Source organism: Stylophora pistillata, chromosome 1 (assembly GCF_964205215.1).
Source record: "Stylophora pistillata chromosome 1, jaStyPist1.2, whole genome shotgun sequence".
Taxonomy (NCBI): domain Eukaryota; kingdom Metazoa; phylum Cnidaria; class Anthozoa; order Scleractinia; family Pocilloporidae; genus Stylophora; species Stylophora pistillata.
The window spans coordinates 36,339,310-36,352,995 of NC_142519.1; the positions used below are offsets into that span (position 1 = coordinate 36,339,310).

General features: G+C 37.2%; 1 protein-coding gene across 2 annotated transcripts; it reads right to left on the minus strand.

The window, feature by feature from the left end:
- Positions 1-84: 84 nt before the first annotated feature.
- On the minus strand, positions 85-13,399 carry LOC111336011 (fidgetin-like protein 1). Of its 2 annotated transcripts, none has more exons than XM_088754042.1 (19): positions 13,148-13,399; positions 12,690-12,781; positions 11,888-11,941; positions 11,476-11,546; positions 10,457-10,717; positions 10,059-10,140; positions 9,315-9,463; positions 8,724-8,834; positions 6,691-6,791; positions 5,970-6,038; positions 5,445-5,577; positions 5,032-5,132; positions 4,446-4,525; positions 4,132-4,202; positions 3,541-3,702; positions 2,834-2,889; positions 1,385-1,548; positions 861-955; positions 85-233 (listed from the first exon to the last, which is right to left on the minus strand). In XM_088754042.1, exons 1-19 carry the CDS (start codon positions 13,285-13,287, stop codon positions 111-113), a joined length of 2,115 nt encoding a protein of 704 aa, XP_088610168.1. In that variant the 5' UTR covers positions 13,288-13,399; the 3' UTR covers positions 85-110. The 2 variants fall into 2 exon arrangements, with proteins under 2 accessions (XP_088610168.1, XP_022797763.2); XM_022942028.2 differs by having other exon boundaries at positions 10,448-10,717.
- Positions 13,400-13,686: the final 287 nt, after the last annotated feature.

The following is a 13,686-nucleotide window of genomic DNA, read 5'->3' on the forward strand; positions in this document are numbered from 1 at the left end:
GTGGTAACCAAAAAAATTAAGCTTTGTGTCGAGATAATTCCAGATTCAAGTTCAAATTGCACTAACTTCTTAAGTGAACCTGTGTGAAACGGAAACAACTACAGAGTGTTTTATTTTGTTCCACTGCCATACAATTTGTTCCATTTAATGTACAAATCGAGATCTTTCTCGGAGACACTGGCGCGTACTTGATGTAAAGCCTCGTCAAAGTCTTTAAAGAGAATCGGTCGAACCTGGAAACAACAGAACAAGTTTACTTCATGTACTAATTTGGAAGCAAGAATTACCTTAGGAAAGCAGGGTATGTTTGATGGAAGAATTAAAGCAAGTCGAATTCTCGTTTAACCAAATAAATTCAATATCTGTACAGAGATCTGTAATTGGCTGATTACTAAAGACGACAAAGGCAACCCAGTCCAAATGACTCCATTGACATCTAACCATTGACTTAGTCTTTTGTTTAAGACTGTGTTGAGGTATCTAAAAATCACCCTGCCAATGATTTTTCGTGTACAGCAGTGCGTAGGATGCTTGTCAAATATGGAGTAAGTGTATGTCCTGGCTCACCATTAGGTTCTCTGTCGTTCAGACGGTGGACCATTTAACCACCAAATTTGAACTAGTTAGGATTCAAATCCTCTTGGAGTACTCAGATTGTTCTTTATTCCAAGCTGGTGACAAATGTTTAAAAGCGTTCGTTGTCTATCGCTGTGTAGCCCATGCTGCGTTTAGGGAGAGCTAATGATGACTTGGTATAATGAAATTACTGAGTGCTACATGAAATGCAATTCATGAACAAGAGGGGTGGAAAAGGATGGGACGGGCACCATTCATGCTAAAACGAAGGATTTAATTCACACCTGATCAGCGTCAATAAACTCAATATCAGTAATACTTCTGATTGGTCCAAGGGCAGCTTCCCGACAAAGATTCGCCATATCTGAGCCCGAATATCCTAAAATAGAGCGCATCATATGATCTAAAGGTCAGTAAAGTATTTCGAGATAGGAATTCATAAATGGGATGCAAAAAGACCATTTACTGAAGTGTAGACGGGAAGACAGCTGATTTCGTACGCCTTCGAGCTTATAGGTTGTCTTTCATTTACAATGTCCTTTTCAACGGGCAAGTCCAGTCTACTTTACCACAGACCAAAATTGAATCAACGTTTTCGAACTACTATGAAACGTTTCTTTTGTTAAGGGTATCTCTTGCTTCTTTTATCTCAAAATATCTCCTTTAAATCGTGTTCATAGTCTTTCACCCACAACACTAAAATTCGGTCTCAACTTCGCAAGTGTTCTCTCAGGAAACGAGATTACGTCGGATGTTTAACACATTAACCATTCTTGTATTACACACAGTCTACAAACACATACGGTACCATGTGTGTGCTGAACTATGGTGTTGACGTCTTCTTGAGAGAGACTACATTTCTGTTGTGACAGAAGACTGTGCATGATTTGTTCACGTGCACCAGCATCGGGGAGAGGAATGTAAAGCCTTTTCACTAAACGACGTCTTGCGGCTTCATCAATCTCCTGAGGCCTTGGAAAAGCAATAGAAATATGAAATTGTTTCGATGTTGTCCCTTCGTCCTTTACTTAACTAGTTAACCGCTGACAGTCCGTGGATACTAAATTCTCTTCACAGTATCGTCCTAGAATTAAGAATTTGAGAAGCTCCTGATTGTCAAACAAATTCTCCTTGTCAGTATGATAGGAATTGTTAAGAGAACACTGTTAAGAATATTAAGAATATTAACTTATATTGCGCTAATATCAATATTCATTTTCATCAGCGCAGAAACTAAAATGTTACAAAAATCTAACTGAAAAAAAACAACAAATAGAAAAAGAAAAAATCTAATAATGAAATAATATATATGCTAAACATGTGTAAATAAAATATCTAAAAATGTATAATAGTGTAGTTTAAGTACAAAAATATATATAATCTAATCTAATGCGATATCTAACAACTAAAAGCTTCTTTAAATAAATACGTCTTGAAATATTTTTTAAAAAGATTAAACGATTTTGAATTTATAATATAATATGGAACAACATTCCAAAGTTTTGGTGTGGCTGTTTGAAAAGATCGGTCACCGAGTGTGGAGTACATCTTCCCTTTTGGTAATTCCAGTAATAGATCATCATTACAAGATCGTAATCTGTACCTTCCGGAGGTCTTTAACTTAATTAATTCTAGTATATAATTAAGCGCAAGCCCATGAACAGCCTTATACGTGATCAGAAGGATCTTAAATAAAATACGTTGACGAATGGGCAGCCAGTGAAGTTTAAAAACTAATGGAGTAATGTGACAATATTTACTAGCCATAAATATCAACCTTGCCGCAGCATTTTGCGCTCTTTGTAACTTTTTTATTTCATAATCTGGCAGCCCAAAATATAAACTAATGCAGTACTCGATACGACTATAAATTAATGCATGAGAGAATGAAATTGGAGAATAAAAATGCCAATAGTAGGGTGTAAAGGGTTAAAATCGCTCGATAACAACATTTCTCAGTGGAAAACCTGTGTACTTAGCTTGGGTTTTCTAACGACATAGCAACAGACAGGACGCAACCTTCTTCAAATTCTCTTATCCGGAAGCGATCAGGGGTATTGCCACTCATTATTCCACTGCAGGTTACCCATGTATGATAGGTGAGCCCTCTGTACCAGTTGAGAGTACCATGGGGTTTGAAACGGGATATTAGATGCAAATATATGGCTGTTTGACACTATTGCGTTCTTAATACAACGGCTTCAAACTCTTAGGTATCTATTACTTCAACTTGAAAAGCTTTTTGAGATTGACTAACCTGTTCGTAGCGCCAACCACCAAAATTCTTTCATCTGAATTCGTTGTAGCCCCATCCTAGATTAAAATCAATACTGTCAGCCACCTCTCTATTACACTCTACAACGATAACATCACAGCTAAATAAAAAATTATCTTCTATTCAAGAGTTCAAAAGCAATTTGGCGGAATCTTAAAACAAGCACGAGTTTTTGAGGTTTGGCTTCGTTATCTTTCAGCAAACATTATTTGATACATACCAACACTCTTCTGGACATCACATGTTATCAAAGCAATAAAATGCTATCATAGTTATACTGCAGCATCTCAAAAATATATAAATCGCGTGCATGTAGCTCAAAATGCACTCCGATGATTCTGGTTTCTCAGTGCAGAATATGAGGATCATCTTTAGGCAGAGTTAAAGTGCATTTCCATATTAGGCCACCCCAGCGTCCAACAATTTGTCCAAGTAACCTGACAGTTCGCCAGCACACATTTCATACCTGACTCTGGGTGAAGAAAGGCACTACGAGAGTAAAAAGTACCTTTCCCAGGAACGAAATAGAATAACCCGGACAATCAAATACAAGAATCTGCAGAGTTTGATGGAGTGGTGTGATCGTCCGGGTGAGAGCAGTGTGGGTGTCGGGACCAGTGACTGACGTTTTGACAACCTTTGCGGAAGCCTTCATTAGAGTCCAGTCATTAAACACTTCCATCCCTTACCAGCTGTACAAGAAATTCGGTTTTAATTCTCCTCGAAGCATCGTGCTCTCCATCCGTTCTTTGCGACAACAGTGAATCTATTTCGTCGATGAAAATTACAGCAGGCAGATGACATCTGGCAACAGCAAACAGTGCACGTACCATCTTTTCGCCCTCACCAACCTACAAAACAGCAAAGACATATTACAATACATCTTATATGTTGGGTCTCTTTTTATAAAGAGATACCTAGAGCAAAGGAAACAATTCATAGTATTTCAAAAAAGAAAAATTATTTAACTTTGGTCTATGGTAACCTTGAATAAGTTGTTAAAAGGAGGATGTAAATTAGTTAGTTTGTTTACTATCTAAAACTACATAAAGAAGACTATCAAATATTACTGCAATAATAAATTAAAGAAGAGCAATGACGGCTTAGGATCGAGAAGACTTTACTACATCGACAATGATGAACTTGGAAGCCTTAGGCAATCATTATTCAAGAGGCTCAAACCGTAGGTCCTCTTCAAAGCCCTTTTGTGACCACCTTTGGGTAAATGAAAAACGGATTTGATATCGCTGAGGTCGTCCCCTGCTCATGCACCAACTTACCCACTTTGATGTGAGAGACGAAGCGCTGATACTAAAGAAAGTAGCCTTTGACTGACTTGCTATACATTTACCTAAAACAAAGATACATATTCAGTATCTGAATACGTTCTGTCCCAATTAAGCGTTACCCGGTGGTGAAAGCTGTCTTGAAGGCAGGGGGAGGAGGGAGAGGAAAAGAGGCGGAGGTTAATTTTCGCTGTTCCACAAGCATGACTCAAAGCATCTTTAGTGATAAATAGTAGACAACAGCTTAATATAGTAACAATCAAAACATCGGCACATGCGCAACAGAAAAATAAACAGTTGATACCCACCGATTAACGTTTTACCAGTCCCTGGAGGTCCAAAGAGTAAGATACCCTTCGGTGGTCCTCGCAAACCCTTGAAAATGTCACTACACCGAGAAACAAAAAATTTATGTCTATCCATTGTCGTGACCTTGGAAACAGTTCTCACTGAAAACTCCATCTCAATCTAAATTTGATTTTTTGAAGTCGCTTGAGATAATGTATTCTTTTGAATTTTGTGCCGAAGAACGAGGCCAGAAGGGCTAATTCAAATTTAAACAAAAGAACATTAATCCGGCAGCCATTTATGAAAGTGGTCTATTATATCTTCTCTGCTACATCAAAAGAATCGTTTCTTCCAACATACCATCATTAGAATCTCAGAATTCAATTCATATCACACTAGGACAGTGCTGTATTACTACCAAATGCTTTGTACACAACAACGTTACAGATGTGACGGGAAAAAAGTAAGACAGTCGGCATACTGCTACAACGCCATTCAATTCTACTGCTGTGAGACCACTAGGCCTTGAGGATATCCTTACAAAAATAACATTCTGCATAAAACTGTCTGAAAACGTGAAGCGTCAAAATATTTTGATTCACTCACGGTCTCAGCATGGGCCATACAACAATCTCCTTGATAACATTCTTCGCAAATTCAAGTCCTGCGATATCATCCCAAGATAATGGTGGGCCATGATCCATAATCTGAAAACAAAACATGAAAAACATTAATCAAAAAAGTGATTTATTAAAACCAACTCGATCGCTGTGGTTTGTGTTTCGCTTTGTTTTGTTTTTTTCTTCTTCCAGGCTGGAAAGAAAAGTCTTGTTGTAAGTTGACGTGGGGCGACCAAACTCCTTTGTAATCATCATTGTAGAGCATAAGTGATAGAAATAAAGCTTTAGGCAGCAATAAACACCAGCGGAAAACACGATTTACTGTATGTGCTAGGGCACTTTGATCGGACGAAGCTCGTATGCATTGTCAGTGTATAACTGTGCTAACTTTGATCGTACCTCGTTGGTTATTAGTTCTATCATTTTTGGCTCAATATTTTTCAGTCTTTCATCAACTTCTGGATCACCACTGGCAACTTTACCACTTTGATTCTTGCCACTGTGATTTGAATAACCAGCCATAGCATTTCCCCTGGAAAAAAAGAAAATTACGAAGAGTATATCATATTCATTTAAAAATATGAGAAGGCATTGACACAATCTCTTTTCGTGATCGTATTCCCAATAAGAAGTGTTCATCCTCATCGCCACGCGGCGCGCTAACATCAACCATTTTTTGGCGCTAATGTTTTTTACACTCGAGCGACGGACTTTGCCGAAAAGGCTGTTCTTCTCGTAGTCCTCTCTAAAAAGTGTTGTGAAGTGTTGGACTGTAATGAAAAGAACTAGTGTAAAAAGGACCACAGCAAGGTCAGGGCTGGACACTAACGGTAGCTAACTAGCCACAGACTAATAGAAAATCAGTTTTGGCTTGTGGTTTTCCATTTCCATTGTGATAATCTAAGTTACAACAAACTTACTAACCTCGGTAATTCATCATCATCATCATCTCGATCTAACACCGGAGGGATGAACTGCCTGCTTGGACCTCGCCTGGAACAAAACACAGGGTCAACATCTGCAGTTTATAGCGTGTAACATTCTCATTAAATCTTCTTCAAGTTTGATCAGATTACATTATGATTTGGATATATCAACAAAGTTGAAGTGGTAAATTGGCCACCGCAACGATTACAAAAGCTGACGTTTCGAGCGTTAGCCCTTCGTCGGAGCGAATAGAGGAATTGTGGGTTGTGTGTGCTTTTAAAGGCAGAGAATGGAGCTACGTTAGTTCTCTTGTAAAGTCCATGTTTAAGAAAGTAGTTTTCACTTGATCACTGGTCATTGTCACCCTGCTCTAGGTCCACATGACCTAAGCACTCATCATGTTTGGTGAATATGTTTGGTGAATTTGTTTGTTTGTTTTATTCTTGTCATTTTATCATTGTGACATGACAAAGTTACATTCTAAAGGAATCAGCGTTATGATCACTGAGTTGTTCCTTACACGCATTAGCCCTTATCAACTCCCAAGATGTTAATTCCTTCAAATTATGTACCAGAATTTGGTGTTATATCAAGATAACCTGACTCAAAGCTGTCTTTCTTCGACACATTTTACTAAATAAAAGAACTCCATTGTACCAAACCTGCCGAAAAGTTTGATCAATCATTTCCTACTTGCTATTTATTTAAGATCACAAACCTAGTTCCCAGTGTTTTCCTCGTGCTTCCATACATTGAATTGTTTATGCTCCCCTGCCTCACAGACCCATCATGATGGGAGTTCTTTTTCGAATCCAGAATCTGTAAAGAACAAGATCGTTATTTTTGTCGTTTTTTTATACTAAAATTTGTAGCAATGCAATCTCGTTATGAACCAGTGTAACAACAGACATCAGAGAGCCAAGACCTTAAAGTTAAAGAACAAGATCGTTATTTTTGTCGTTTTTTACACTAAAATTTGTAGCAATGCAATCTCGTTATGAGCCAGTGTAACAACAGACATCAGAGAGCCACGACCTTACAGTTAAAAGAAGTTTTCCCAATAATCAAAGTACAATAAAACTATTTTGTTTATTTGTTTCTGATACAAGGGATAAGAAATCTTCCACGCCAGTTAAGAGCTCATCATGATTTCAGCAGCATTAACCTTTACACCAAAACATTAGTATTAATCTTCTCCACACTGTTTACGTTATATTTAAAACGGGTGTGGCAAGGAAAATTTGTTTGATAATCTGGCGATCATTTCCTTAATTCTCATGACCTTTATAGATGAAATACATGATTAATGGGTGATACTGCTGGAGAAATTAGCCCTTTGTCAGAGGGAAAGGACTAAGGCTCTGACAAAGGGCTAATGCTAAAGATCTCAGCTTTTAAACTCCTTTTACATTTTCAACTCAGTTGATAAAACCCCCCAAAAATTAATGTCTTGATTGGGTTTGGTTAACGTTTCTGTGTAACTAATCTTCACGAGAATTAAGTAAATAAAGGCCAGTCAGAGGGATTTCAGATTTCTTTCAACACTCAGAGAAAACTGAAACCAGACACTCTTAGGGGATAAAGTTTTAAGGAACTAGGCATACATGTATTACTCCTTTCCCTGATTGAGCTGGATGTTAGTCTATCACAGGATTAACCATCCCATAACACATTTGGTCAGGCTAAAGGGGGAAAGAGGCTCTTACTGGAGAACTTGATTTAATATATAGATTTAGGCAAGCCTAAAAGCGGAGCTCCCAAGTTCGTAATATTAATGATAACATAAAAGATGTGCATATGCCAAGACTCGCCTGAGACACCCCTACCTTCGTTTGGATAGTCTCCCCTACCCTAAGCGTGCAATCTGAAGGCACGTACGTATATACGTACGTACGCTCGGTCAGTCACGTGACAACCAAACGAAAAGAGGTTGACAATATTCCATGGGTATGGGGCTCTGCCCTATGCGCGCATGGGAGCCCCGCTATTTTATCCAATTGTGCTTCGTATATCACGTGATATTTGTACTCCAGAAATATCTGCAAAATTCCCCCGCACTGAAATAACAATTTGGCGTGTTGGATAATAAATCTCTTTTTAGAAGTTTTGTTGTGTAGTACCACTAAGTATTTTTACTCGTTGTTTGTATTTTGACTTGCCCTACAGGCTCGTCAAAATACGTCACAACTCATAAACATACTCAGCGATACTACACATCAAAACTTCTAATAAGATCTATTTATCAACTGAGTTGATAATGCAAATTAGCCACCCTAGAGAGTTTTACAAGCTGACATTTTTTAGTGTTAGCCCCTTGACAGAGCTGTAGGTTACCAGGTGTCCGTTACACGGTCTCTCTTCAGAGGGAGTCAAATGTACAGAACTAGAATGGAAGCCACGTGATCAAGTGCATCAAAAACAATTGCTTTTGCAAGATTCTCACCAAGAATTTAGCAAGAACAACATGGTCCGTTGAAGTTTGCCAGAGAATTCTGCATGGTTACCAGAGAATTCTCCAATAAATCCTGTCCCAATTGCACACCCTATTTAGATTGTTCTGAAAGCAACATTACCATAATACAATATATGAATCATTAACCAGGAACTTATAATGGTTGTACATCAAAGAATCAATGGTGTAAAAAAACAATTGTCCCTTTAACTCATCTAGGACAAGAATTGAAACAAAAATTTTGTTTTGATATTTTGCTCTGTCCAAACTACTGAGTTGTAATGAATGGTTTAACTTACCAATTTTTGCTTTGCAGTGATGAAATAGGAAGATGCTTTGCTTTCTTGCTCACTATCGTCAGAATTGTGCTGGTTTTCTGAGGTATTTCTGGTATATTTTTTGTCAGAACCCTAAAGAGGAAAATAAGAACCTTAATGAAAAGTAATCAGTAAAGAATTATTCATAATAGATGCCACGATTCCATCACCTTGAAATACTTATAAACATAATCAGTGTACAGACCACAACATCATCTACAGCAATGTGGTACAGGATGAAGCAAAAACTGGGTATTACCTCAATTACTGCACTAAAGGCTGGGCCCCAGTCATTCAACGAATGAATAACAACACTATATGCTGCATAAATCTCTAGCCTGTTGATAGTGCAGTACATTTTGATAACACCCTACATGAATCAGATAGCAATTTTTCTTTTGAAAAGTTATTGAGCCATTGAATGCTGTTATCCATTCTTTGAACAACTGGGCCCACATATATAACCTCTCTAAGCCTGAGGGGAAAAGCTGTTTATGAGATGTACAATTATGTTCAAGATAACAGACCTGGAAATAACTATTACTAGCTTTTCAAAAGGTTATTGGCACATACTTGATAAAAATTAAAATTGCTGGTATGAGAAGTAGGGTGACTGTTATTTCTCAAAGATGTTGCTGATTCTCTTGTGCTGGATGTTCCATCTGGGTACAACCTTTGCCCTGGATTTTGGTGACCATGAACTTGATATATCCCATCTCCACCTAAATTGAAAAAAGAAAAAATGGATTTTAAGAGCAGTTTTCACTGAGTGTTGAAAGAAATCTGAAACCCCTCTGACTGACCTTTATTTACTTAAGTCTCGTGAAGATTAGTTACACAGAAACGTTAACCAAACCCAATCAAGACATTGACTTTTGGGGGGTTTTATCAACTGAGTTGATAATGTAAAAGGAGTTTAAAAGCTGAGATCTTTAGCATTAGCCCTTTGTCAGAGCCTTAGTCCTTTCCCTCTGACAAAGGGCTAATGCTGGAAACATCAGCTTTTTAACTCGTAACCGTGGCCAATTTACTTATTAACTCAGTTGACCAAACCCCAATTGTTACTCCCACTGATGCAGCACCACAGTTTCTTTAGAAACTTACCCCCTTTATTCACCAATCAAGATATGCCCAGGTTCAAAGTTTTAATATTCAAAGTTGTCACTGGCAACAAAAACATGCTTTCATTTCTTGACTTAATAAACAATAAATCACATAAAGTACAACTTGAAAAGAATGTAATGCATATAAGGTTTGTCTTTATCAAAACTTAAAATCAGTTTTAACAAACTTAGAAGCTATATGACTAATCCATACTTGGAGTTGTTGCCTTCCTTTTCATTCCACACTGCCCTGTTGAACTAAGTGGCAACCGAATTGATTTTTCTGTCCTCGTTTCCTGAAAGATACTCCAGTGAATCAGTGACTTACTCAGCCTGCACTGTTACCTAGGTTTTTCCTCTTTCCAGATTTTTTTTAAGATGATTGAAGAAAACTGCATTTACAGGATATCACTGAGAATTGAATTTTAAAGATCAGCATAATACACAAATTTGAATAAGGTTTTCATGAAGAAAATGAGTGAGAACTGTCCCAAGATGTTACACTGTCTTAGAAAACAAATAAAAATGTAAATGTAAATTATAACTGGGTACATAAAACTGCCCTGTAGATCACGAGAAATACAGATTTCATATCTTGCTTACTGCAAACACCTTTCTGGAAGTATCTTCACCAGTTAACATAACTCCTTGGCTTTCCGTCCATTTATTTGTTAACAAAAACCCTTCACTTGACAAATCTTGTCCATCGGCGTTTATCCTGTTTTCTTGCAGGTTCTTACTAAGACGTTGTGCACCCTCTGAAGAGTGATTTACATTAATCTTGTGTAACTGATCATCGTGTGAGGGTGAATCAGTAAAAGGAACACCCGATGCCTGCACAGGCTCCTCTTCCTGCAGTTCTCTTTTGTTGTTCTGTTGATGAATTATTCCTTAAGTTATTAATTAATTAAGGTACATTTAAACAATAATACAATTGCATCTGAGAGGTTAATCTGTTCAAAAATAATTTTTATCATCTAAACTCCCACGTTTTTAAATTGTGAATTTACCATCCAAAATATAATTCAAATAATATTTTTATGGCCACACAGACCCCATAACTTGTTTTTGCATAGTCTTATTTGACACCAGCCCAGTCTGGCTTCATGCATGGCCATCAACAGGCTTACAGGAGGTGCAGTAAATTTACCACTTTATTGTTTTGTTCATGGGTCCCATGAAAGGTTTTCATTTTTGGATAGCCATTCTCTATAGATCTTTTGTCACAAACAATAATTATCACTGAACCCTTCTGGATATTGAATGAAATAAATGTTGAATAGATAGCAATCAGAGCTATCCCCCTCACCCCAGTGTTAACTCTCTCTCCTGTAGATGAATTTAGAAAGGAAATCCCTGCACATAGATTTTGTTGCATCTGAATTTTCAAAAAGGATAAATGATTGGACTTAAGTGTTGTTCCCTTCAATTTCCTCTTTGTAAGAAGAACAGGTTGTTAGGTGCTTTAAGCAATGGGCACAGCATTTCACTGACCATTGACCTAGCCTGTGACTGACCTTGGCTAATCCTTTAGGATATGGGCAAAGTCTCAAAACGAAAAATAAGGTATTTCAGTATAGTCACTAAAAAACAAAGAGATACAGTTAAAATACGCTATTCAGCATACCTACCATGAGAGAATTATAAATGGGCAGCTTTTTCAAACTTTCCAAGGACAAACCTGAGGTCCATTCCTGACTCTCTACAAAGAACAATTGATCATTGTATCATTACAGATGGCAGAAAAGCAAGATGCACATGCTTTAGAAATCTAGGATGCCCAGATGAGAAAAATTTGTGCATGAGAGTAAAATCTTCTCATTACTCAAGGACAGGTCTGAATTAGCTGACAAGGCATGGCTAGGACAGGTCAGAGTTATCTAAACTTCATCTTCAAAGTAGTTGCAGCACTAAATGGAAAATTTGGGTACTGGCATTAGTTAGTTAATTTGAGTTTGCTGTTAGATACACTTAAAGTATACCATTTAAAAGAGACTGTCCACTATCATTTTAACCCAGTGTAGTAATAACTTTTAACCTTACCATTATGATGGCCAGATGCAAGGGCTAACACGGATTCAGCAAAATTGTTCAAGCCTAGGAAAGGAAGGTGTCTATCAAAATACCATTTTAAAATTGGGAAAATCAACATTGAAGTAAAGCATCTATCTCATGAACTTGAAGCAACAAAGGAATTCATGGATTGATTAGAAAAGTCTTGACTGTAATACACAAACTCATTATTGGTATTCTCCGGGTACTCCTAATTCACTACCTACATAAAATATTCATTCCAAATTCTAATTCTACCCTTAAGCATCAAATAAGGAGCCATTGTTTGGTTGTCCAATTGTTAAATTCATTTTATCAACTATTATCATGGTTATCATAAATTATTTTGAGCTTTGACAATGATTTTAATTACACTTCACTATCTCAAGTTTTTCTGTTAGCATACACATATTAAGTTCATTGGTAAAGCAAAGAGTAAAGTTTCCCCCTGAATATCTTAAAGCTCAGTGCCAATTTAACTCAAAGAAGATGAAGACAAATCCAGTACTCAGGCTTTCAATTAACTAACAGAAAGAAATGGCTGAGTAGTTAGGTACAGATTTGGAATTGTTAGGTACAAGGTTTAAATTCCATTCTGTACAACTCAATTGGACATGGTAAGTTGAAATGAGTTCAAAGTGTGCTGTGCTGTGCTTTGTAAATAAATAAACAGCTTGCTCCCTTCACATTGGGTTTTTGAGAGTTTACATTACAGTTGCCCTATATGTTTAAGTATTTAGAAAGCTCCAGTTGGCACAGTTACAAAAAAAATTATTACAATATATCTTTGCACCTTTGTCAGGGTTTTGATTGTCTACAATTTGAGAATAGTTTCCTGTAAACTTCTCTAACATCCTTGTATAAAGTTGGCTTGATAACCTTTTACTGCAAATAAAACAAGACCTGTCAACAATTTCTGTCAGAAAAAATACAAGATCAGAGACTTACATCAAAACTTAGCCAAGAGAAGGGTAAGCGAAAAGGTTTAAAAAAAATTCAGTAGATTTAGCTTTGAGAAACTCCTGTCTTAAGAAATGAAATAGATTTGAAATACGCCAAAGGTCACGGATCCACAGAATATTTTTTCTCAAATTGTATATCCTGACTCTTTGGAAGTTCAAACTGTGGATTGGTATCCTGTTAGTCTTGGTCACACCAATACCAGAACTGCAGGACAAGAAGCTAGGAGTTAGGTTCACTTTTACACAACAGAAAGATTTAAGTTTGGTATTATTGAAAGTATTAGCCAACCTCCTCCGCAAGGTTTGAAGTTGAACCAACAATCTTCGCCAGGCGTCCGCTCTGGAGGAAGCATCATTTGATGAATCTGTATTGAAATGTATTCTCTGCCACAAGTTTAGGGCACGAGAATCGTCGTATGAATAGTTCATCGTCAAGGTAACAAGCACATTACAAGCAAAGAAGGAAGCAAAGAGAACAAAATGCCCAAACCGTCCGTGTTTCAAATGTCCTCCTTGATTTTGCTTCGCTAACGAAAATCGCGCGAAAACTGGGGTTGAAACATTCGAATGGCGCGAAAAGAAAAATAGGTCCGCAATCGTCTACACTACCACAACCAATTCGCAATTCAAAACGTCGGAAAAATATTTTTAATTTTGGTCTATTTTTCTTATGTAGCGATTAAAACCTAAAGTAATTTACCACGGTAAAAGAAGCTACGAGGTCTTAACACCTCGGGTAGCAACAAATCATATGAAAATAATTCTGAATTCGTCAAACAACAAGACAGTACGAAGGAAGCGCGAGCTCAAGTCCTCTTTATTACGCAA